Here is a 26,899-nt window from a genome sequence, read left to right on the forward strand (position 1 = left end):
GCGAAAAGTTATGGCCCCAGAGCTCATTGCAGGGATTAGCTTCATGTTAGCAGGGCCTCTCTCTGAGGTTCGGACCCCTAGAAGATGCCTGTGTGCGTGCATGCTAAGTCAAATCTGACTCTTTGAGACCCTGTGGACTGTAGCCCGCCAGGTTCCTCTGTCCATGGGAAGAATACTGGAGTGGGTTGCCTCGCCCTCCTCCAAGGGATCTTCCTGACGCAGAGATCAAATCCAAGTCTCCTGTGGCGCCTGCATTGCATGCAGATTCTTTACCACTGAGCCACTGGGGAAGCCCAGAAGATGTCTGAAACTGAAAGTCGCTCAGTTTGACTCTTTGCCACCCTAGAAACTATACAGTCCATGGAATACTCCAGGCCAGAATACGGGGGTCGGTAGACTTTCCCTTCTCCAGGGGGTCTTTCCAACCCAGGGATCAAACCCAGGTCTCCCGCATTGCAGGTGGATTCTTTACCGTTGAGCCACAAGGGAAGCCCAGAAGATGCCTAGTAAGTGCTTATTGAAAATGTACACATCCACAGAGCGTGGGGCCATGCTACTGCTAAGTCGCTTCAGTTGCGTCCGACTCCGTGCGACCCCATAGACGATAGCCCACCAGGCTCCCCCGTCCCTGGGATTCTCCAGGCAAGAACACTGGAGTGGGTTGCCATTTCCTTCTCCAATGCATGAAAGTGAAAAGTGAAAGGGAAGTCGCTCAGTCGTGTCCGACTCTTAGCAATCCCATGGACTGCAGCCCTCCAGACTTCTCCATCCATGGGATTTTCCAGGCAAAAGTACTGGAGTGGGGTGCCATTGCCTTCTCCTGGGGCCATGCAGTAATATTGTAAAGATTTTCCAAAATGACAACCACCAGTTCCTTCACATGCACAGAGAGGAGTCACATGAATGGGCCCCAAAACACTCCACATGGGAATAAAGCCTTCTTGGACCTTCCAGGCACTTCTCAGGGGACAGCTAAATGCAGCTGATGCTGTTGGCAGTAGAGAAGCTGCCCAGTGGAGCCCTGCCTGAAGTTCTGAGTCACAGAATTGTAGAGAAATAATACACTGCTGATGTTTTAGTCACCAAGTTTTGGGATGGTTGTTATGCAGCAGTAGACAATTGATGTGTGCTTAGTCGCTGTCTGACTCTTTTGTGACACCATGGACTGTATGTAGCCTGCCAGGTTCCTCTGTCCGTGGGGATACTGGAGCAGGTTGCCATGCTCCCCTCCAGGGGAACTTCCCAACCCAGGGATTGAACCCAAGTCTCCCTCATTGCAGGCAGATTCTTTACCAGCTAAGCCACCAGGGAAGCCCTGATAACTGATACATAATGGTAGAGCTAGATGGTTCTTTGAGGTCATCACTCAACATCCATCCAACAAATACTCTATTATGTGCCAGGCCCAATTCTGGGTATATGAGATATATCATTAAATAAAACTTGCAAGGATCTCTGCTCTGTGGTACTAATAGTTTTGTGAGAAGAGTCAGACAATAATCAAAAAACACACACAAAAATGACTAAATTATACAGTGTATCAGAAATCAGTGAGTGGTAAGGAAAAAGGAGAAATGAACCAGACTGGGGGCTTGAGGGCCATGAGAGAGGTTGGTATGTTATCTAGACTAACTTGCTCTTTTTATTTTTTAATTAAAAAAAAAATTAGAAAAAAATTTTTTGGCCATACTGCTTGGCATGTGGCATCTTAGTTCCCTGAGCAGGCATCAAATCCACACTCCCTGCCTTGGAAGCCTGGAGTCTTAACCACTGGACCACCAGGGAATTCACCTAATTTCCTCTTTTTAGGAGTAAGGAAACTAAGTCCTGGAGTGCATGGATGACCCACTCAAGGGGAAGGGGAAGAGAAAAGAAAGCTTGGGCCCTAGTGCTAAGCGCTTTTGCTCGAAAGCCTGACTCTGCAGCATCTTCGTCTGAACTACTTTTTCCCGCTTTATTGAAATCCTCCTCCAGCCCTGGGGTCTCTGCCAGTGCCAAGCATGCAGCCCCAGTCATTGGCCTCACAGGGTAGGGTCCTGCTCCGCTCAGAACAGGTCTCGGTGATTGTTATTACGCAGGCCTGGCAAGAATGCGGTCCACACATGTTTCTACCTGAACTGCGGGACCCGGGCCAGACTCCCAGGCTGTGTTTACAGCATGTTCAGTCTCAGGCAAACCCAGGGCCACTGACTTTAGCCCAGTGTGAGAGTCGGTGGGGGTAGTCCTAATCCTTTCCCCTAACCCACGGTTGAGAGTCCAGCCACACCTCACCTGCCCCCGGGGGCCCCATCCCTTTCTCCTGACTCCCCCAAAGGGGTTTTTCCGAATTTTGATTTCCTTCTAAGACATGATTTTCCAACCACGTGGCCAAGCAGATGTTTGAAACTCCTGCCTCGTGCAAGGGAGGCGGGTCTGCTTCCCCTCCCACCCTGGCTGCCTCCATCTCTCCATCTCCTCCTGAGCATCAGTGCAGTGGAACCGGAGAGATTGCTGAGCAGGGGGCCGGGGCTGCCACCTCCCAGGCCTCTTGGTAAACTCGCCAAGGACACAAAGGATGTGCCTGAAACAATCACACGCTCACACTCTTGTCGGTGGGTGTATCCATGTGTTACACGCACGCAGGAGCACACTCAGCACCTCCCGTGTGGCTCTTCCTGGGGTCTGATTTGTTAAAAGGAACAACCACCACCACAAAAAGTCACCAGTCAGGTGATACTGTCTTCACACTCATAAAAAGGGGGCAGTGGGTGAGTCAGAGAAAGCTTATTAATTCACGGAGGAAGAGCTGCTGTCCCCTGTGGGGTGGGTCTCAGCCTAAGACACAATCCAAGTGATGCCAAGAGGTATCCTGCTCGGCTCAGCAGAAGCAAAGGGGCCTCAGCCACCTAGAATTCTCTGGCAGGACGTCCTCCCTGGTATGATAAGATGGAAAGCTAGCTTGGGGGAATATTGTCTCTGAATGTTGAGATTTTAGCATTAAACATACCATCTTGGAATCCCTGCCTGAGGTAATTTCTTATGGTTTTTTTTTTTTTTTTTTTGGTCTAAATTATTGAACGTTAGTACTGTATCAAATTCTGTGAAAGATGATTCCATAATTCTCTATGTACCCACCCCCTTTCACACCCACCCCAGCCCTGGGCCTCTGACTTGCTCTGCTGCTGCTGCTGCTGCTAAGTCGCTTCAGTCGTGTCCGACTCTGTACGACCCCGTAGACCGCAGCCCACCAGGCTCCCCCGTCCCTGGGATTCTCCAGGCAAGAACACTGGAATGTGCTGCCATTGCCTTCTCCAACACATGAAAGTGAAAAGTGAAAATGAAGCCGCACAGTCGTTTCCGACTCCTAGCGACCCCATGGACTGCAGCCCACCAGGCTCCTCCGTCCGTGGGATTTGCCAGGCAAGAGTACTGGAGTGGGGTGCCATTGCCTTCTCCGTGACTTGCTCTGGCCCCTGAAAAAACAGCAAACATGATGCAACACAGAGGCTAGAAAGGTGCCGGCGCCTCAGGGCTTGCCTTGTCCCTGAGGGAACTCTTCCACCACGTGAAGAGCCTCGGTGAGCCCGGAAGGTGTGGGGCCAGAGGGGGAGAGGCCCACCGGTCCCTGCACCCCAGCTGGCCAGCAGGGATCCCACCATTGGGAATGAAGCCATGCTGGAGCACACAGCCCCAGCCAAGTCAGCCCAGAGCAGAACAATGGTGCAGACAGCCTGCAGACTCTCTCTCTCAAAGACATTTGTGCTTTTAAGCCAGTAAGTTTTAGATTGCTGTTGTTTAGTAGCTCAGTTGTGTCCAACTCTTTTGTGACCCTATGGACTGTATCCTGCCGGGCTCCTCTGTCCATGGGATTTCCCAGGCAAGAATACTGGAGTCGGTTGCCAATTCCTTCTCCAGGGGATCTTCCCGACCCAGGGATTGAACCTGTATCTCCTGCATTGCAGATGGATTTTTTTTTTTTTTTTTACTGTTGAGTGGTTTCTAAAGTAGCAAGAACTGGAACTTCCCTGGTGGTGCAGTGGTTAAGAACCCACCTGTCAATGCAGGGAATGTGGGTTTGATCCCTGGTTGGGGAACTAAGATCCCACATGCCACCGGGCAGCTAAGACCCAATACAGCCAAAAAATAAATATACTATTTTTAATTCTTAAAAGAAAACAATAAAGTAGCAAAAGCTGTCACAAATACACCAGAACAACCTTCCCTATGAATGCTCTCTGAATGGCTTGGAGACTCTGGAACCATCAAGGATTTATTACTTCAGTAAGTGGCCATGAAATTAAAAGACGCTTACTCCTTGGAAGGAAAGTTATGACCAACCTAGATAGCATATTCAAAAGCAGAGACATTACTTTGCCAACAAAGGTCCGTCTAGTCAAGGCTATGGTTTTTCCTGTGGTCATGTATGGATGTGAGAGTTGGACTGTGAAGAAGGCTGAGCGCCGAAGAATTGATGCTTTTGAACTGTGGTGTTGGAGAAGACTCTTGAGAGTCCCTTGGACTGCAAGGAGATCCAACCAGTCCATTCTGAAGGAGATCAGCCCTGGGATTTCTTTGGAAGGAATGATGCTAAAGCTGAAACTCCAGTACTTTGGCCACCTCATGCGAAGAGTTGACTCATTGGAAAAGACTCTGATGCTGGGAGGGATTGGGGGCAGGAGGATAAGGGGACGACAGAGGATGAGATGGCTGGATGGCATCACTGACTCGATGGACGTGAGTCTGAGTGAACTCCAGGAGTTGGTGATGGACAGGGAGGCCTGGCGTGCTGCGATTCATGGGGTCGCAAAGACTCGGACACAACTGAGCGACTGATCTGATCTGATCTGAAGTGGATTTCTCCATGGCTTAAAAAAAAAAAAAAAAAGCTAGCAAAGCCATTTATTTTCCAAACACTTCTTTACGCTGGGCCCCCAAAGTTAGACATGGAACACTGATATCTCCACATGGCTGATCGTTCCTATTGGCCTAGCAAGGAAGTGAAACAAAAAGTGGGCACGTCAGTCCACTCGCCAGAAGTGTTTAGAGCACACAGCCCTGGAGGAGCATCCCAGCCAAGCCCCTCCTCCCAGGGATTTCTATTGTTTAATGTATTTGAAGGACAGAAAGGGAATTTCTGATGTAGGGGAGGCGACAAAGCTCTGAGGGCAATCTTCCCTTCTGCTATAATAAAAGAAGCCTATTTTCATTGGCTTACCTACCAGGGAGCATCGCTGAGAGCAGAAGATGAACTTGAGCCCCAGTAATTACAAGGACGACAACAAAGACAGTAGACTAGTCCCTGTGAACGTTTATGTGAGGCTGTGGCAGCCCTGTCTGTGACACCAAAGAGCTGAGTGAGGGCAGAGAACAATCCACAGGGCAGTGGGCTGAGAGCTGGGCTTCTAGGATGTCATTTGACATTTTAAAGTGGTCATTATATACTTTCAGGGCACTCGAGTTCTGCGGTCCAGTTACAGTATTTGGACAACTGAAGTGACTTGAGTCTTGGCTGAGCCACTGGCAAACCTCCACCACTAATCCTAGCTAGACGATTGTGACTGCCACTTACTGAAGCCCTGCCTTAACCAGCGGCTCTGTCTGTTTGATTGAACCAGGGTGTTCAATCAAACACCCTGATTGAACTGCTGTAATAACCCTGCAAGGTAGGTGGAAACACTCACCTTTTATGGATAAGGACACTGAGGCTCAGAGAGGTTAAGGTGCTTGATTAAGGTCACACAGCTCAAACTTGGCAGGGCTGGGATGAGATCTGAGAGCTGCCTGCTCTGGCCATATCCTGCTCTATATCCTGATATTCCAGCAGCTTTGATTCTGGCCCAAACAGCCCTTCCTTAAGATACCTATTGTATGTGAGTGCATTAGTCGCTCAGTCATGTCTGACTCTTGGCAACCCCATGGACTGTAGCCCTCTAGGCTCCTCTGTCCATGGAATTCACCAGGCAAGAACACTGGAGTGGGTAGCCATTCCTTTCTCCAGGGGATCTTTTCAAGCCAGGGATTAAGCCCGGGTCTTCAGCATTGCAGGTGGATTCTTTACCATCTGAGCCACCAGAGAAGACCAACATACCCATTATGTGGCTATAATTCAACAAGACAAAGAAAAACCTTTCCCAAAAAATCACTGTGAAATCTATTAAAACAGGACCACAGTCTGTCAGAGAATTGCAAAGAATCGACTACCAGCCCAAATTACACTTGGCTGTGTTCATCTGATTGCATTATCAGGTTATTTACAGCAATCTTGGGGATGGTATACTATTATTTGACAGAAAGATACTTATTTGGATCCTTTATTTGCCCTGGGTGACAACTTAAGTATCTCAAACACAAAGAGGCCAAGGGTGAGCTGACTCATGGTCATTACATGCTTCCACCATCACACATTAGGTCTATCTTTTGTTGTTTTTCCAGTGGTCATGTATGGATGTGAGAGTTGGACTACAAAGAAAGCTGAACGGTGAAGAATTGATGCTTTCTAACTGTAGTGTTGGAGAAGACTCTTGCGAGTCCCTTGGACTGCAAGGAGATCCAACCAGTCCATTCTAAAGGAGATCAGTCCTGGATGTTCATTGGAAGGACTGATATTGAAGCTGAAACTACAATACTTTGGCCACCTGATGTGAAGAGCTGACTCATTTGAAAAGACCCTGATGCTGGGAAAGATTGAAGGCAGGAGGAGAATGGGGTAACAGAGGATGAGATGGTTGGGTGGCATCACAGACTCAATGCACATGGGTTTGGGTAGACTCTGGGAGTTGGTGATGGACAGGGAGGCCTGGCGTGCTGCAGTTCATGGGGTCGCTAAGAGTCAGATACGACTGAGTGACTGAAGTGAACTTTGCTGTGTATTTTATAATTTATTCTAAAGACGCTGCTACATTCTACTTATTTCACCAAGGATTTTCTGAAATACTCTGGCTGCAGACATTTGCATTCTTATTAAAAACGCTAACTTCAAATGTTTGCAATTGATAGCCTCCACTAAGCCCAGTTCCTATGGCAACTGTAGCTGGCCTCAGACAGGGCAGCAAGTCCAAAAGCCCAGTGATGGGTGCTGCTTTGCCACTGCATGAACCTCACCTTTCTGGGCTGAATATTCTCTCCTTGTATCCTCCCTGGCCCCCGACACAGGGATAAACACTTAGAAATTGCTCTATACTTTCTTGCTGATTGAAATAAAAGGGGACTTCGCTCATCTGATCCTGTAAAGAATTCTGGAATTTGTATACTCCCTGTGAGCCATACCGAGAAGCAGTAATGATTCATCCACATTGCAAATGCTACTGAGTGACTGTAGCTTGTAAGCTACACACTTACAGTCTTGCTTCTCAAAGTGTGGTCCGAGGACCAGCAGGGTCGGCTTCACCAGGTCGCCCGCCCCTTTTCTTCATCTGTGGCTTCAGGCACGGCATTTACCAAGATGCCCAGGTGATTTGTGTGCATATAAAGGTCGGAGAAGGCAATGGCACCCCACTGCAGTACTCTTGCCTGGAAAATCCCATGGATGGAGGAGCCTGGTAGCTTGCAGTCCATGGGGTTGCTAAGAGTCGGACATGACTGAGCGACTTCCCTTTCACTTTTCACTTTCATGCATTGGAGAAGGAAATGGCAACCCACTCCAGTGTTCTTTCCTGGAGAATCCCAGGGACGGGGAGCCTGGTGGGCTGCCATCTATGGGGTTGCACAGAGTCGGACATGACTGAAGCGACTTAGCAGCAGCAGCAGCAGCAGCAAAGGTCTGAGAAGCACTGCTTTAGGGATTCCATAAAGGGACCAGATTTACTTTATAAAGTAGGAATCCTGATGTCTAGGGCTTCTCTGGTGGCTCAAACAGTAAAGAATTTGCCTGCAATGTGGGAGTGTGTGTGTCTGTTAGTTGCTCACTCATGTCCAACTCTTTGCGACCCCACGGTCTGTTCATGTAGACAGAGGAGCCTGGCAGGCTACAGTCCATGGGGTTGCAAAGAGTCAGACATGACTGAACCACAGTTTAATGATGGCAGTGTTACTAAGAGAGACCTCACAATCATCAGGATGGAAGTCTCTCCACGACCCAGGGATGCTGTAAGATGCAGACACAGGGTACCCCCCCAACCCCCAGGTATTGTAGATCTAGAAATCTGGGGTGAAGGTGGCTGTGACAGCGAAAGTAACTGCTCCAGCAGAGGCAAATTCTACCCTCAAGATGGAAATGGAGGGGGAGGTTCTTAATGTTCATAAATTCAGCAGAATATATTGTGTAAAAACTTTAGATGAAAAAACTGTTTCTAAGTGGTGATCATCAAACTTCCATGAGCATGAGAATCACCTGCTGACCTTGACTAAAAAAAGAAAGAAGCATACAAGGACTCCAGGTCTCACTCCTGCACATTCCATGGAAGGACTGCAGTGGCCCTCGATCTGGGCTGCACCCTGGTGTCATTCATGGAGCTTTAAAAATCCCTGATGCCCGGGTCCCACCCCAGAGACTCCAAGTTAACTGATCTAGAGAGAAGTCCAGGCATTGGGATTTAAAAAATAAATGCCCAGAGGAGTATGGGCAACCATACTGAGAAACACTGGTGTGTGGGGCCTCGTGCTTCCAGATCAGGAGCTTCCCAGGTGGCTCAGACAATAAAGAATCTGCCTGCAGTGCAGGAGGCCCCGGTTCGATCCCTGGGTCGGGAAGATCCCCTGGAGAAGGGAATGGCTACCCACTCCAGTATTCTTGCCTGGAGAATCCCATGGATAGTAGTTGCAAAGGGTCGTACATGACTGAGCGACTGACCCTGTCACTTTCATTTTTCTAGCGTGTCTGAAATTGAACAGTCCTGGAGTGGGGTCTGAAAGTCTGCATTTCTTTTATGGTCTCTGAGGATGCTGATCTACTGGCCTGGGGACCATACCTGGAGATATGTAGGGAAGGGGCTTGGGCCCAGGATAGGCATTATGTTTTCACAGGCAGTGGATGGATTGTGATGTTGAGGGTCTGAGCCTCATTCAGAGAGACCATGTTCCATGTGGCCTGGGCAAACAGGTTAAGCTGCAGTCCTGTGCAGGGTCAGGCGAGCACTCTGGGATCCTTGGTATTTCTCTTGTTCAACAGCTCAGCCCTGGACTGAGCTCTACTCCCATTCCTATCTTCCAATCTAACTGTCCCTTTATAGATCCACTTTACTGCCCTAAAGGATGTGCTGCCCCCTCTGCCCCCGAGAGGCAGAATAACACAGTGATGAAGAGGACAGACTCCGTACCTAGACTGTCTGAGATGAATCTTAGGTCAAAGTTGCTTAACTTCTCCAGGCTTCAGTTTCCCCATTTGTAAAGTGGGGTCTCTGCCTCAGTGAGCTGATTAAATGAGCTAATTTTTGAGAGCTGCTATGAAGAGGGACTGTGGAAGGCAACTGCTACAGAAAGGTTGGCTAATGTTCCCAATCCTTCCTGGAAAATAAATTGGACTTCTGGGAAAGGGGAAGGTTTTATGAGCGGTTGGGTGGGGTCTGGGAGCTCTCTTTCTTCTTCTCTAGCATTTACTGTGTATCTCTACTGTGGCATTCTTTTGTTCCATCTACTAAGTTTTCTCCTTTGGTTCAAAAACAGGTGAGATGCTCTTCAGGGAAGGACCATGTCTTAATCTTTTTTGGATTCCCAGTACCTCGCAGAATGATGGGCAGAAGATGTGTTCAATGTCAGTTGCGACTAAGTGACGTGGTTGGGAAGAAAGTCCTACTCTTTTGGACGTTGCTTAGGATCATCTATTAGCAGGCAGAAACGACTTGCCAATATACAAGTGGCCTTTTTGCTGAAAATGGGGGTAAGGGTGAGAATGCAAATGGTGCAAAACAAGTCACCCTTGTAGACCGTCTGCTCCTGAGTCTGCTGAGGCTGAACCACAAGGCCATCATCATGGTGGATGCATTTGTAACATATTAAATACTCTTATAACGTGGGGCACCCTGCCTGATTCTTCATGAAGACTGGCCAGATGCTTTCCAAATCGGTTTCCTCTTCATCTAGTTCACACAGAAAACATTTCTCAGCTTCCCTTGCATCTACATGGGATCATATGACAACGTCTTGCCAGTAGAATCTGGGCAGATGTGATTTGTCTTCTCCAGGCTGAGGGGGTTGAAAGCATGAGAGCCTTTTACAGGCTCTGTCTCTCTACTGCCTCTCTCAGAGGCAGAGCATCCAGTGGGTGATTCTCAGGCCTTCACAGTTGGTGGGGCTTAAAGATGGAAGGAGTCTGGGTCCCCGAATGACTGGGTGGAGCCACATTCCCCTGACCCTGTCTTCCATCCCAGCTTAAGTGAGAAATGAACATGGATTATTTTAAGCCACTGAACTTAGAAATTGCTTGTTGTCTCACCTATCCTACTCTAAAAGCATGGGAAACTGAAAGTCCCAACTCGGGGTCTTGAAATTTGCTGCTGGGGATGCCTCACTTTGATAACTTGAGACATACATGTCCATGAGGGTTTCTAAGGGCCACTGCACTACCAGTGGTAAACATAACATAGTTGCCTGGTCAAAGGAGACAGCTGGGCACATCTTTTTCACTAAATGGATTTTCAATACAGGTTTTTACAGTCAAATACGTGAGGAAGTTCGGAGAAGGAAATGGCAAGCCACTTTAGTATTCTTGCCTGGAAATTTCTATGGACAGAGAAGGCAGCTGGGCTCCTGTCCATGTGGTCTCAAAGAGTTGGACACGACTGAGCACGCACACACTATTTGAGGAAGTTATTTCAGTGGTTTCGTCATTTTTTGGAAAAAAAAAAAAGGCAGGACCTCAAAGATCCCTAACTTAAAAAAAAAAAAACCTTTCCGAGGATAATTGGCATTATTTTAAAATTATAGTATTTCTAGAAAAATGTGGTGAGGGGGCCTCTTGGGCCTTCTGTGGACGGGGTGGACAGAGTCTGTATGAGGTCTGCCTTGTTGAAGACTCAAAGCCACACACTGTAAACAGGGTTTTGCTTGGCTCCACGTCCACTGGCCTCATCGTCCTCGTTTATTCTCTGCACGGATTTTATATTGCTGGGTGGTAAACTCACCATATTCTGGCTGTTCTTTGGTTTCAAACATCCGGTGGCCCGGGGCCGGCCGGTCCCAGCCGCCGGGGGGGCTGAGGAAGTTGCTGTCGTCTGAGGTGCCCTCGTACTTGTAGTCCTGGTCACCGCCCTGGGCCCTCGGCAGGGCCAAGGACCTCTGCCACCAGGCCCGCCAGTCGGGGGATGGCACTGACCAGCTGGGTTTATTCTCCGGGTGTTGATCTTTCTCTGCTTCAGAGTCAGGACCATCCACCACCTCTATGGTGACCTGAGGAATTCAAAACAGGCCAGGGTCAAGGAGGAGTCAACAGCCTCCACGCCGGGTGACCCTCGGGAGAAAGTCTGAGAGCGGAGGGAAACGTGGCTCCCTGGGGAGGGAAACGCGCCTCCCGCGGGAGGGAAAGCAGAGGCTGCACAGTGACAGGGCGGCGGGAGAATCTCCAGGGACGCCCGGAGGAACCGATGCCCACGGGCCTTGCCTTGGGAGGAAGCAGTGTATCACAGGGCCCCTGATTTACGGATGACTACGTTGCTGGGAAGTCTTTAATTCAAGGAGTCAACGTGTACCATGAATGGCACTAGAACAACTCATAAAACGGAACACTTACTAACCATGTACCAGGCGCTGTTTTAAAGGCTTTCCATATATTAATGTACTTCATCCTCAAAACGACTCTATAGTGTTGGTTCTATTGATCGGCCCTTGTGGTTACTGATCTGAAAGGATCTTTGCCACTCCTCCCATTCTGCTCTGTGGGTGCCGCACCTCCCACCAAGAGGCGGGGTTTACATCCCCTCCCTTGCAGTCTGGGCTGGCCTAAGGACTCATAGTATGTGGTAGGTGTGTCAACGTGACCAGCCACACGAGGTCTTGAAGTTTCCATTTGCATTCTCTCAGAAAGTTCCTACCATTACGTACGGAAGCCCAGTCTAGACTACTGTGCACATGACCGTCATGCGATGAGGGAGCCATACAGCAGAGAACAAAGGCTCCCCAAGTCCCTGGAAAGCTCTGAGGCCCCAGTCAGTTGAGCTGGGAGCCATTTTGGATCTTCCAGCACCACCGGGTCACCCCAGCTGATAGCACTTAGAGCAGAGACGAGCTCTCCCAGCTGAGCCCTGCTCAAATTCCTGACCCACAGCACCCGAGCAGTCCAGTGATTGTTGTTTCAAGCTGTTAAATTTCAGAGTAGTGGCTAGACAGCTTCTTATAGACAGAAGAACTGGACACAGGGAAGTTAACAGGCTGCCTAAGATCACACAGCTAGTAACTGGCAGCCATGGGTGTTCTAGCTCCAGAGCCTGTCCTCATATGAACTTTTCCAAATGTCTCTCAAAAAGTCAGTCATCTAGGTCCTGTCCCCTCTTGTGACCAGGTGAGCCCAGAGCCCACTGATGCTGGTAGGGGCTGGATGCCACAGGTCGTGTAGAGATGTGAGCATAAGGTCCATGCTGTCCCAGCTGTGAGTTTCACTCATCTCGGAAACCAGACTCAGCACAGACTCCTCCTTAACCCACCCTCAGGGTCAGAGCAGACAGTCCCAGAGTCAAGGTCAGAACTCACTCTTGGATTTACGGAGCCTCGTTTGGAAGTCACAGGGCTGAAAGAATGCAGCTTCTTGGCTCCGAGAGACAATCAACATAGAGAAACTTGTTTTAAAAACATAATGAAAGACTCCTTGGGTTCCTCTGGCCATCACATGGCTCTTGCAACAACCCCTGGATGAGTTATGTGCAAATGAATCAGAAACATGCGCTCCAAGTAATCAGCGCAAGATGTACTGGGCAGATGCTCTTCTAGCTTTGCCCTAACTCGACATCTGAGAGGCTTGCTGAGATGCTTTGCCAAATTGCACCGGGTCATGCCAATCCCTGAGATAAACAGACCCTTCCTTTTGTCTCAGGAATGGAAAAGTTTGAATTCTACTCTCTTCGACGTTCAAAGGAGGTTGCCCTGCTCATGGTGGCTTTGTGTGGTCCAGACACGAGGTCCAGGGTGTGGTCTTCTACCCCAGTACACTTGGGCCGTGGCAGGCCGAGAGCATCTCCTCTGGTGTGGGATGCCTACGAGGGCACCATTGGCTTGATTCCATGCTACCACCATCACCCCAGTCTTGTAAGCATCCCTTGCATATTTATAAATAATTATGGAACTTTTAGTAATCCCCCAAAAGGACAAAAAGAAGAATTACATCATTCATCTTGTATCACTGTTGTTTGCTGGAGGGATGGCTGTTGGAGAGGGACAGTGCCCAGGACCCACACGCAACCCTACAAGGATGTAGTGGAAGGCATGCACAGCTGGGTTGCATGGACCTGAGCCAGCAGAGATACCATGATGCCCAGCCTTTGAAGACACAACCTTTCTCCTATGCAGTCCCAGCCCCCATGCCTGCAGACAGAACAACTGAGCCGCAACAATTGTCTGCAAGGCTATTAAGGGTCTTGGAGGCGTGAGGCTGCCAAGAGCCAGGCAAGCCTGCAATTATGGTAATAAGATCAGTCTCTGGGTAGGAGATAAGGGGGAACAGGCTGGACAGTTTTGGTATTCCGTTTGTATCCAGGCTGGAGTCAAAGGGATTGCCTAAACAAAACGTGCCCTGCAATTTCTCCAAGCTGGGAATCAAAACAATTCCATGTTTTAAGCTATTACCGTCAATATGATTCTTTTTCCCCCCAAACTGCTGCTTGGATCCAAACAAAACAGATTTGTTGCCTGGCCAGGCAATGAGTAGCAAAATACAAATTTACTCCAAAAACTATTATCGATGACTAAATCTCATCAGCTTAGAGGTTTCTTTTTCCCCTTTCATTTCTAGCCACTGCTCCAACTGAATTAAAAATAACACAAACAAACAAACAAAAAAAAACCCACACAAAACAAAAACCATGCAAACCTTAGGATCCACCCTTCCCTGCAGTTAGGAATGTGGAAACCTCGGACTGATATCAAAAGAACAAATCTAATCTTGAACGTGAAATTTCATAGGCATCCAAGTAAAAAGACTTAATGAGCATGATTGTGACTTCTCGAATGGAAGGAGGTAGACGGAGATCAGTTTTATGCTTCCTGTTGCTCTCACTCTTATTTACATGTTCTTTAGCATCAAAGAATCTGTTCATAAAAATGTCTTGAACAATAATCAGTGTGACGAGTTGAAGGTGTGGCAGGGAGCACAGTGGATTTCCAGGCTGACGAGCTAGATCTTACCTTTGGCGTCTTCAATACACAGCATTGAAGCATCTTTAGTATATTTGTTTCTTCTGGATTTTTCCATACCATGAATCAAGACAGTAAAAGAAAAATAACTTTTCCAAAAGACCCAAGTCCAACTTCTTGCTGAATGTTGTCAGATCCAAGAAAGAGAGACTAGAATAAGTGCCAAGTTTGAGAATTCCGTCCAAAATTAGGAAAGGGTAAAATCCTTTGCACTATTACCAGTTTCTTTCTTCCTCTTGAAAGTTCAAACATTTATTAGAAACACACTCTTTAGCACTGAAGAGCACTTTCCACTGGGAAACGAACACAATTCTTAGTCTAATCAGCAATAAACTAACGACACTGAGAATACAGAAGGCTTGATCTTCGGAACTCAGGAGAATCTTCTAGAATCTTCTAACTTGTTGGCCCTTTTAGAGGACTAACAAGCTTGAGAGCTTCGGTGACCAGGTAGTTTGGGTTTGTGTTTATTTCCCAGAGATGAAGAGAAGCCCTGGGAGTTGAAATGATTCCTCAACAGCACAGAGCAGCAAACGGTTACGCCCCCGATAATGTAACCGTTCTTCCTTGACAAATGCCAAAGAAAGAACACAAAGGACCAGGAAGATATATAATCCCTCCCTCTCAGACCCACTGGTGCTCTCAAAACAACTCTGGCAGCTCCAGGTAAGCGCCATGAATGCTTTGAGCCTTCCAGCATACCTGTTCAGGGATCACTTCTTGTTCTACAAAAGCTAGCCCCACATTTCAGGCAGAGAAACTAGCCTGGAGAGTTCACATTCCTTAGGTGAACAGCAAGGAAGGAGAGCTGCTCTCAAAACGAGATCTCCTGATTCTTAATTATTTTATACTGGTCTCCTCTGTCATTTTCACACTTGCTGCCATCACCAGCCAGCGTCCACCAATCTGGGGAAGCATCCCGCATCGCTTTGCTGAGTGCTTCCCATGGATGATCTCATTTAATTCTTGTGATTAATGAGAAGCTAAGTCACTTCAGCCGTGTGTCTGACTCTGTGCGACCCCAAGGACTGTAGCCCACTACGCTCCTCTGTCCATGGGATTCTCCAGGCAAGAATATTGGAGTGGTTGCCATGCCCTCCTCCAGGGGATCTTCCCGACCCAGGGATCGAATGTCTCTTATGTCTCCTACAGTGGCAGGTGGGTTCTTTACCACTAGAGCCGCCTGGGAAGCCCATTTAATCCGCACAACCCTACCACTATGGAGTATTGTCCTACAAAGGTACTACACCTAGATTGTTATTCCCATTGTATAGACAAGGAAACTGAGGCCTATGGAGGTCAAGTAACCTTCAGCAGCCACAGAGGCCAAGCCTGGTTGACAGAAATGGTGCTGCCGGAGCCCAAAGAGAGGTGGGTGGACTCGGGCTCACAATGGGGACAGCAGGGCCCCCTTGAGAATCAGAACAGAATCAGCTTGTCTCCAGGAGCGTGTGGGTCCATGTCTTGGGCACAGTGATTTCTTGGTTCTTACTTGGACAGGCCTGCCATCCCAAAAGAATTTTGGGAAGAAAGGAGGTGGGAAAATCAGAAGTAGAAGCACGTACAACACCTGTAGCCCTGGCCAACTCATCTGATTACATCAAGAGGCCTGCAGTCGTGTAAATAAGTCTGCACAAGGGGAAAAAAGGGCTTTTAGAAGACTATTTTTAAGTCTCCCTCAATGGAAGAAAAGAAAGAAACACATTGGTTGAAATGAATACGAATCTCAGATGGACCCAGAAAAGAGAAATATTTGGTGGTGAATAGCTACTGTGGTAAGGAATTGATGCAGTGAGCCTAATAATGAGTTTATTTTAGAAATTTCTGCATCTGCTATCTGACCATCAGCTGCGGAGCAGAAACCCAGCCAAGGATACTGACGTTCTGCTTGAACTTGCCCTGGGGGATTTACTTTCTTTCCTGAGTGGTTTATTTATTTATTTGTTGCCAAAACCCAACTTCTAGTTTTGTTTTAAATTTAATATGGAGATTGGGTTCAAGAGTTTGAAGCTATTTCTTTCTATTTTGTGCATTGTTGGGCTTTCCCCCCCACCCCCACCCCCTACTCACTTCCACAGCCTGAAGCCAGTCTTAAAATGAAGAGCCCAATTCACTTGGGACAGAGGCCACCTGGCTTCAGCGACTTAAAAAAAAAAAAAAAAAGCTCTGAAAAGCTGGGCTTTTGAAAGGATTTCCCTTCCTAAAAGTCAAGAGGCCCAGCTCAGCATTGTCTCTTTGGAAAGGTGTGGGCGGTTTGGTGGTGGTCGTAGGGGGAGACTGTGGACCCCAGCCCTGGAGCGTGGGAAGTGCTTGCAGACAAGGGGGCGGGGCTGGGGTGTGGTTCAGAGACAGGGGTATCAAATGCCTGTGTACTCCCCGCTCCAGGGAGGGCTAGCTGGGTGGGGGCTGGGGGCAGGTTGCCAGAGGGGGAGGGGGAGACGAGGTCAGACCGCCCGGCAGTGGAAGCCGACCCCGGTACGCCTTCACCTGTTTGCAGTCCGCTCCCCGGGACGAGAGGATGGCCCAGGGTGACTGGTGGGGCTGTCTGCTTGGCTGCATCAGCCCTGTGTCAAGCCAGTGGATTTCAGCAAAATGGTAGAGCTCTGAGGAAGGGGCAAGAGTTGTCAGCATGAAAACCATCACCCCCTTTGAGAAAGCACCTCACCTTTTAAAGGACTACCAGGGAGCCGATTTACTCGTGTGGTGAGGCTTGAGGCTACAGCAGCCAGCTGTGTGTGTGTGTGTGTGTGTGTGTGTGTGTGTGTATGCGCACTCACACACACTTGTACTCAGACCTAGGGCTGGAGCTCTCAGGGGTAGCACACATCGGTCTTTCTTTGAGCATCTTTCTGAGCAACCAACGCTCTTCTTTGCTGGTCTTCCCAGAGAGAGAAGGCCAGGAACACAGCTCAGTATTCCTTTCTTTGGGGCCAACAGGTCATTAGATCAATAAAACACAGGCCCCTCTACTCCTCTGACTGGCCCCAGGCAGTTATCAGTCACTGGGCTTGTGCAAAGCGGCAGAGGGATGACCCAACTGGCCAACAGGCAGCAGGACCGCACTGGCTTGGTCTTTTTGGGTCCTTGGGTGTGACGGTATCTGGGTTGGAGCATCTTTTGCTTCAAGTCCATTTTTCCAGGAACGGGTTGCCCTGCTGGAGCAATGGGGAAACCTATACTCTTGGGAGGTATAGTGATCTCTTCTGTACAAAAGGAAACTCAAGAAACATCTAGGGAACTCATAGGAGTAGCCTGGTTCCCTTCCCACCCTGTGCTCCAAAGCAGCCCATTCTGAAGGCGCATGGAGGCGAGCTTCCCATAGGTACTGGGGCAGTGCTGAGACCAGTGGAAGGCAAAACGCTGACTGCTTTGTACCTGTTAGAAGTCTGTACAAACAGGTGGCTGTGGGCTCAGAGGGGACAAGGCCAAATGATTTCCACTTTATAAAAACTGTGTTTTATGCAAGTCCAAGAGGCTTTGTCAGAGGGTCTCAAGAGTGGTCTTCTCATGATTCATCCTCCATGTATTCTCTGCTCCCTGGTCTCGCTTTATAATTCTCTCCATCAACCCCAACAGCCTCCTCACCCCTCAGGAAGCCCAGCGGTACTGTTGCAAAGCTCTCTTCATCTGGTTAAACAGCACAGCTTATGCTGATGAAAAATGGATTGTGAGTTCTGGGGCTTTTCTGAGCTCATGTACAAATCCATCGTGTGGGCTGGCGTGGGCTTAGCATTTCATGGTTGCCCTTTTCTTTTTATGGAAAAGTCGTCAGGGTTTCCCAGACCTGAGAATCTCAACTGCCTTTGCATCGCTGTTCTTCCTTGACATTTCAGCTAATATTTTAAAAAGACCCAAGTGATGTCTGGGGACTTCCTGACTGATGGACTTATCTGGGAGAGAGAAATTCTCCTAGATAAATTCTCCTAGAAATTCAGTCCTAGGTGGAGCCCATGAACTTGGTAATTTTCCAACGTGGGGACTGCAACCTTCCAGTCCCCTGTATCCAGGCCTTTTCTTGTAAGTTTATATCAGTAACTCTTAAATTGATGGCATTAATAGCTCAGTCCTCAGCATTAAGCTCCACAATGAGATTGCCCATCTCTCAAAAAAAAAAAAAAAAAAAAAACTGCAAGCCGCAGCAAACCTCAAATTGTTTTGGGCATGGGCTAAGCACCCTTGGGATAAGGGTGGTCTGGTCCTACAGCCAAAAGAATCCATCAACAAGGAAAAATCACTTCCTGTCAATGAAGGAGGGATGGGGAGTCACACTGAGCAACAGTAAGGGGTTATCTATGCCTTTTTTGGTCAGTCTGCACCTCCCCCAAGTGGGTCCTGTATTCTTTATCAGAGAGCCATGTGGACAGTTCCTGGAGAGAGGACAATGGAGAAAATGGCCTGTTTTTCTGATTAATCAGCTGGATTGATACAAGACCTATCGGAAACCTGAATTGGTGCACATGATTTCAGCACACGGGTTGTCAAAGCCTGACTTCCGGAGCACTGTTCACTTCTCTGCCCTCGTCTCTGCCCCGCCCTAATGATCAGGTCCCTTCCCAACCCTTCCGTCTATCTGGGTCCGCCTTCCATGGAGCACAGCACTTGTTCTGCTCCGCTTCCACGATCCTTCTGGCATTCTCTTAGGTGGCAGTTGGAACCTTCACACCCAGGTCATTTCCTGGAGGGAAGACCTTACATTTAAGGTCTGACATTTTTTAACTTCCCAGTAGCTAACACAACATTTTATACATGGGGAGGTAGGGGAATGGTGGGTGTATTGTTCTAGCTGAGGTGTACTCTTTCTGCCGTGGAAGTCAACTGGAATTTGATACAGAGAAAGAATAAGGACAAGCTGCCCTTCCCCATCTAGTCAAGGCTATGGTTTTTCAGTGGTCATGTATGGGTGTGAAAGTTGGACTGTAAAGAAAGCTGAGTGCCAAAGAATTGATGCTTTTGAACTGTGGTGTTGGAGAAGACTCTTACAAGTCCCTTGGACTGCAAGGAGATCTAACCAGTCCATCCTAAAGGAGATCAGTCCTGACTGTTCATTGGAAGGACTGATGTTGAAGTTGAAACTCCAGTACTTTGGCCACCTCATGCAAAGAGTTGACTCACTGGAAAAGACCCTGATGCTGGGAAAGATTGAGGGCAGGAGGAGAAGGGGACGACAGAGGATGAGATGGCTAGATGGCACCACCAACTCAATGGACGTGGGTTTGAGTAAACTCTGGGAGTTGGTGATGGACAGGGAGGCCTGGCGTGCTGCAGTCCATGCGGTCGCAGAGTCGGACACGACTGAGCGACTGAACTGAACTGAACTGCCCTTCCCCAAGTGGAAAGAACTGAGGACAAAGCTTACAAGTTTGGAAGCCAGCACTTGAGGACAGGGGTGTGCAGGGGCCAGGCGGCCCAGGGAGACGGGCCTCCCTCCACCACCATGAGGCCCATCTCTGGGGAGAAACAGAGGGAGGGGCAAGTGAAATTCAAAATGAGGAGTTTGTCTTTGACACACGGACTGGTAGGGTGAATTTTCTTGGGAGCCTGAACACTTGTGTTTGAGCCCCAACTATTGTTTACTAGCCATGTGACTTTGGGCAAGCAAACCAAATGGTAACTTGCGGAGAATTAGTTGCGTTATTGATAATATCGGAAGAAGACAACATGTTTGGCTTCAACATGTTGGGAGAGTCAAGTCAGATCCGCCTTTGCCTTGCTGAGTAGACTGTGCTATTTCAGTGCCGATGAGAGTTCTTAATTTCAATTCCAGGAGCCCCTTTCCCTAACCTCCTGTTTCTTCAGCTTCATCCCACTCCATCCTAATGGCATGCATTCCGCTATCTGCTAGGAACTTCTATTTTTCACTCTATTCTTATCGAAATTTCTCATCAGTTGTTTTACACTTTAGCGCAACTAATGCGACAACTGAAGTGTTGTTGCCTCCTAAAGGAATTTCTGGAGATCAAGGCAAGGCAGAGAGGCTTTGTATTCCTGAGCGTCTTGGAAATCACATGATAATTTGCCTCATCTACTCACGCGTTAGACTGGCCTTTCCCTATAGCTACCGTTTTTCATCAATTTCAGAGCATATTATTTTGTTTTATTTTTCTATTTCAACAGCTCTGAAATCAGATCTGGATAAATTTTATAATCTTGGATGTGCCATACTCTAATTAGCACTGTTTTCTTTTTTCAGTGGTTCAGAAAATAACGATGCATCTTACAATCCAGGGTTTACACAGATGCGATGTAACATTGCTCTGGCAGAGATAACAGGATTCATCAAAGGGCTAAGGGAAAAAGGGAGGTGGGATGGGATCAGAAAACAAAGGCATAGACTGTTTCATTTTCTTCCACCTTTCAGTTGCCCAGCATTACCTGGATATTTGGATTCTGTCCATTGATATCAGCTTTGGAAAGATCTGGAAAGTTGGGTAGGTCAAGGAGAAAGGATCTGGGGCCATCTCTTTGCAATGAAGGGTGCCCAACCTCTTGCTGGAATTGCTGTCTGGGGATGGGCTGGTGCCCAGCCTGGTGGTCTGAATGTTCCCCGGGTGCTTCTTTGGACAGAGGAAAGCTGGTTTCTGATGTCGAGGCACTTTCCACGTTGAGGTTATTCTGAAACAAACAAACAAGCAAATAAATAAACAGGAGAAGCATGATTTAGAAATGCTACCCTTAAAAATTTGAGACGAGGACAATTCCAGGAGTTGGAATTAAGCCAGGGTTGCACTCCCAAATCATTGTTCTTCCCATGGCTAAGTTTTCCCATCTTTAAAAAGCTAAATTATCAGAAAAATTTTCCTAGCTTGCTACTTGGGGATTTTCTGAGGGCTAATGAGTTTGATCCCTGGGTCAAGAAAATGCCCTGGAGGAGGGCAAGGCAACCCACTCCAGTATTCTTGCCTAGAGAATCCCATGGACAGAGGAACCTGGTGGGCTACAATGTATAGGGTCACAAAGAGCAGGACACGACTAAAGTGACTTAGCATAGCACAGTGTATTATGGGATATTTATCCAACATCAACATATGTCAACATGAAGAGCCTGATGGAGCTTGAAGTGCTTAATGGAGAACAGTTGTTCATTTAGAACTGGAATCAAATTATAGTTTGCTTATCACAGCTTCAATTGATTAACCACTCTGGCTTTAGTTATAACCCCAGTGTCCAGAGCTTGTTTCTTTGGTGTGGGTTAGCAAAAGATCTGAAAATATTTCAGTCAAATCATTGATTATATCCATCTGTTCATCCATCCATCTATCCATCCATCATCTTTTCCATCCATCTGCTTATCAACCTACTTAACCTTCTTCCCTCCTTTCTGCCTTCCCTCCTTCCTGCCTTCAGTGTCTTCAGTCATCCACTCATCCATCCTTCCAGCCATCCAGTCAACACGTGTCAACCATGTGCTAGGCATAGGAAAGCCATGAACAAGACAGTCACGGGCCCTGTTCTACTGGACTGCGCATCTAACCGGGGGGAATAAACCACAAATACACACATGAATAGGGTCGGATCAGAGAACAGTGATTGCTCAGAAGAAAAATAACAGACAGTGGTCAGGGACAACATGATGTAGGTGGCTGAGGAAGACCTGTCTGAAAAGGCAGCTTGCAAAGTGAAACCTGAACAGCTGCAATTATTGAGCAAAGAACACAGCAGAGAAACAAGCAAGGAAGACCGTCCTGGGATGCCGATGACTTGGCTCACTTGAGGATCAGAGAGAAGGCCAGTGAGGCTGGGACAGAGCGAAGCGGGGGAGAAGGACCTGAGATGGGGATGGAGAGGTGGGGGACAGCCCAAGAAAAAGTCACACAAAGGCGTTCTCAAATTGAGGGTCTTTATCGTGAAAAGTTGCAAGTCTGTTGTTTTTCCAGGCTAGCAAAAAAGGTCTGTGTTTGGTTGTCACTGGGGGAAAATTTTTACCAGTGATCAGAGAGCGTGGAAGTTGCTGGACTTCTTTCCCAGAGTAGCTTCTGCTCGCCTTCTCCCTGGCCCTCTGGTTGGAGGCTTCCTCCATCCCCTAAGGGGTAGCATTTTCGTGTTTACTGGTGGAGGGCGATGTGGAGATAGAATTTCACCCGCGTTTGGGTCAGCGGTTAATGTCCTTGTTATTCTTGGGCATGTTTGGGGGTTTTGGAGTGGATATCCCAGCACGTTGCTTCCGCACGCACTCCCCGCCCCCTCTGCCTGCAGCGCCTCGGACCCAGTCAGGGGTTACATCTGGGATCAAAACACTCCTGACTCTGAGCACCCGAGGTCAAGAGTGGGCTGAGGACAGAACACATGCAGCGGATGACCATCTCATTAAACAGCTGACCTGAGGGGCTGGATTTTTCTCTCTCTCTAAACAGACATGGGATGGGGAATAAACTCCCTGGTGCAGAGATCGCGTCTGTGAATGTTCCCAGAGGCTGAGAAGAGGACGGAGCTAGGAAGAAGCCTGTCTGCTAGCTCCTCTTTAAAACGTGCAGTTAGGGAGGGGAGAGCTGCTGCCCTTCATCAGGTCTTTGCCTGCCCTTCCTCTTTGCTCGGGAGATGTGGCCGGGGGCAGAGTCTTTGCACACCTTTCCAGTCACCTCTCTGTCATGCTTTCGTCTCCTGGCATAGCCTCCTAGAGAGAGCTGCCCTGGCATTCCTGGACATTGCTCAACACAACAGAGGCCAAATGCATTATGCCCAGCTTGTCCCATCCAGCACGCAGAGAGAGTGAGAGAGAGGCAGGCTAATTCTTTCCTCAACACAAAACATCTCTATCGTGGCCTGGGGCAAGCTCACTGGATGCACTCCTTCTCTTGTTTTTCTCCCTGGATCCCCAGCAATGTTAGTGAGGACATCTGACTTCTCATGGAAAATTTCTTGCAGCAGGTTCTGGGAATCTAATTCTCAGAAAGGGTGCATGATTTGCTCTCCCACACCCTGAGGGATACCCTGCAAATCCTGCCTTGGCTTCATAGTGGCAACCGGAACACACTGCTAGACTGGGTGAAAGAGGGAACCTTCCCTGGCAATCCAGTGGTTGAGAGCTCACCTTCCAGAGAGGGTGAGGTGTATGGAGAGAGTTAACAGGGAAACTTACATTACCATATGTAAAACAGACAGCCAGTGGGGATTGCTGTGTGACTCACCGAACTCAGACAGGGGCTCTGTGACAACCAAAAGCAGTGGGATGGGGAGGGAGTTGGGAGTGAGGTTCAAGAGCGAAGGGACATAGGTACACCTATGGCTGATTTATGTTGATATTTGGCAGTAAATAACAAAATTCTGTAAAGCGATTATCCTCAATTAAAAAATAAATTAATTAAAAAAAAATAAAAAGATTTCACCTTCCCATGCAGGGGATGAGGGTTGATCCCTGGTCAGGGAGCTAAGATGTCACATGCCTCTTGGCCAAAATAAAAGAAAAAAAAAAAGAAAAAGAAAGAAACCAAAATGTAAAAAAGAAGCCATATTTTAACAAATTCAATAAAGACTAAAAATAGTGCACATAAAAAAAAAAATCTTTAAAAGATGGTGCCCCCTTTCCTTTCCCTTGTGATGAAGCAGTCTTTCTACTACAACAACTCTTATTTTAGAAGAAGAGATGTTGTTGTTGTTCAGTCGCTCAGTGGTGTCTGACTCTTTGTGACCCCAGGGACTGCAGCACACCAGGCTTTCCTGCCGCTCACCATCTCCCAGAGTTTGCCCAAGTTCATGTTCATTGCTTCTGAGAGAGAGGAAAGGTATTTGGGCTGCATATTTGTCACTTGGCTTAGCTGGCTGATAAAACAAGGGCTGGGGTTCTGACGGGTTTCTTGATCTGACTCTGGAATTTCTCCTGGGAGGAGAGGCACACAGTCATCCTGGCTTAGACATGAACTAAGACTCTCTGTGGCTGAACGATCCTCCACGGAAAGCAAAGCAGGCAATAAGAAGAATCCCACACTGTCCCAGCAGGATGGTCCAGAGAACTCAGGGTGGGTTGGGTCTACACTTGAAAAGAGGAATGTAGAGTCAGGGCAACTGGGCTGGACGATTCAGGCCACAAGTGCCTGTGCTGGGAAGATGGGGGCACAAAGTATGCTTTGGCTTGAACTATGCACACAATTGTGGCCTCTCTCCATCCTTCCCCAATCCTTCTCCTCCTGCCTCCCCCCACCTCCCCTCAAACAAGCTCAGCGTTTGCAAAGTGTCTAAAAGATGGGAATGGGAAATCATAAAAAGTGCTAATCATGATCTCTGAATATCTGAATTATTCTTGCTTTTCTACAACACATGTTGACCTGGAAAACTTGGCTCCCTCCAAACCTTGGTACACTCTCAAACTGTTTGGAAACTGGAAGCCCTCAGGTAGAATATCTGCCTGCCAATGCAGGAGATGTGGGTTTGATCCCTGGGTCTGATCCCTGGGTTGGAAATATCCCCTGGAGGAGGAAATGGCAACCCACTCCAGTATTCTCACCTGGAAAATTCCTTGGACAAGAGGAGCCTGGGGGGCTAGTCCAAGGAGTCACAAAAAGTCAGACATGACTGAACACAGCACTGATAAGGTAGGAGAAGGGTGCCTTACAATGGCTCACATAAAATGAAGCTCTACTTTATTCAATCAATAACAAGATTCAGGAGCAACCATTATTTTGATAATCAAGAATCTAGGGCAGGAGACAGTAGACTGGGTCTGCTAATAAGGAAGGAAAACACCGTTTCTTCATCCTTTCTCAAAGACACACTACACTCCTTGCAGAGGCCCCATCTGCAAGACCTCCTTGCAGGGCCAAACTCACTCACCGAGTTCACATAACAATCCTAGCAGAGCGAGGATTCTCATGAAGGGTGGATTGCAAAATGAAGATTTAAACAGTTCGTGTTTTATTCAGCAAAGCAAGCATCCTTCTCTGAAAACGTGAGCTTCAGAGAGTCTGCTCTTTAAGAAATAGTACCACTCTTTCCAAGGAACTGCCTGATTCATTTGGTTTGAATCCAAGTGAGACAAAGGCATCAGTTCAGTTTGGGAAAATATCACTTTGCCCACAATGTGTCTTTGAGTTGACCTTCGACCTGTGACATTGCTGCAGCTCTAGGAGCAACATTCTAATTTGAGAGCCGTGACCACTAATAAAGAAACAGAAGAACTAAAGCTAGTAAGTGGTTTGCACTCACACATTGTTCAACTGTGAGGGGAATGACATACGGTGGCCACACTACTCAGCTGCCACTTGACTCTCCCACCTTTGTGCATAGCTCCTGTCCCTCCATTATTCTACAACTTATTTTTTCTGTAATTTATTCTTATTTAAAAATAGGAATAAGGTAATAATAAAATGCTAACAGTAATAATAAAATAGGCTCTGTGCTCATGTAGCCTGGTGTTTTGCCTTAGATGGCAGTATTATTGTGGCAGATATTGCAATTTCCAATATCCATTCTTCTTTTTTTAAATTCAGGGTTGATTTCAGAAGGCAACACGCCTGGCTAAAACTTCATTTCCCAGCACCTACTGCAGGAAGGGATGATCATGTGACACGGTTCTACCCAATGAGATGTAAGTAGAAGGTCCCTGATACGACTCTTAGACAGAAGGCAGAGTCAGTTTACCTTTTGCCTCTTTTCTCTCTTTCATTTTCTCCTGCCTGAAGTGTGGATAATATGAGTGTTTGAAGTGAAATGAGGCTGCTGAAATGAGGTTGAAGATACTCTCTAAAGGTGGCTGAATGGCAAGATAGAGGGGCTGAGGTCCCTGGTAACACACGAGAGCCTTCATACTAGCCCTGGAATGATGACCTCTGAACTTCTTGCACCCTTGCTACAAACAGTAACATTGAGGACAACTGAGGCGCGAGTAGCAATGTTCCCTGTGTGACTCTAATTTGAGAACTGTGACCACCAATAAAGGGAGAAAAGCCCTGTTCAGCAAAGTGACTCAGGATTGGGTACCATCCCCAGCTTATGCGGGTACCAACCGAGCATTTAGTGAATCATTTCCAAGACCTTCACGGTGTCAGCCAGGTTACAAGAGCTCAGCCTTGCTGCTGACTTTCCAAATCTGCCCTCTACCACCTCCCTCCTCCTTCCACATATAGAATCTTCTCACTGTTTCAGCATCTGTACCTTGCATTTCTCAAACCCGTTACTTGCTGGGTAATGTCATATTTCCTTTCATTTGTCTGAAAATCCTATCACTAAAAAATTTCGAGGTGTTTGCCCTCAAAGAATCCAGATCTCCTTGGACAAATGATTGATTCCAGAGCTGGGGTGGGGAAGTCAAGTGAGTCTGGGATGCTCTCCTGTGGCAGGAACCAAGGAAGACTCAGGAATTAATGGTGTTCCCTCGGAACAACATGGGAGCCATCCTGAAGGGCCCTCGGTGCACCAGGATTAGATACTTTGGGTGTCAAAACACAAAAATTGTCGTTGACTGCCATGCATTGCATCCGTGACATTCAATGAACCTACGATGATACTCACAAAACAGAGGAAGCCAGGAAAAGCCATCATCCGCACTTGAGGTAGGGTTTATAAAACTCCTTACTTGGAACATTTGTATTAAAGAGAAATGGAGGTTTGCTTGAGGAAATAATGTCTGAACCAAGATTGAACAAATGAGTACCGTGAAGCCTGGGAAGCAGGTGACGATCACAGAGCAGACAGGGAGATGGGCCAGTGAACTTGG

The 26,899-nt window shown here is 47.7% G+C and overlaps 1 protein-coding gene across 3 annotated transcripts in view; it reads right to left on the minus strand.

Annotated features, from left to right (window-relative positions):
* The window catches only part of ISM1 (isthmin 1), a 98,862-nt gene that overhangs the window by 11,989 nt on the left and 59,974 nt on the right, over window positions 1-26,899 (minus strand). For all 3 annotated transcript variants that reach the window (XM_086331237.1, XM_086331235.1, XM_086331236.1), the window contains exons 2-3: window positions 20,626-20,865; window positions 11,037-11,301 (exon numbers count right to left, since the gene is read on the minus strand). In XM_086331237.1, coding sequence (XP_086187363.1) covers window positions 11,037-11,067 — 31 coding nt within the window. In that variant the 5' untranslated portion in view covers window positions 11,068-11,301; window positions 20,626-20,865. The remainder of the gene's footprint in view (window positions 1-11,036; window positions 11,302-20,625; window positions 20,866-26,899) is intronic.

This window comes from Bos grunniens, chromosome 13 (assembly GCF_055505025.1).
Source record: "Bos grunniens cultivar Pamir isolate PY7600 chromosome 13, Bosgru_T2T1.0, whole genome shotgun sequence".
Lineage (NCBI taxonomy): Eukaryota > Metazoa > Chordata > Mammalia > Artiodactyla > Bovidae > Bos > Bos grunniens.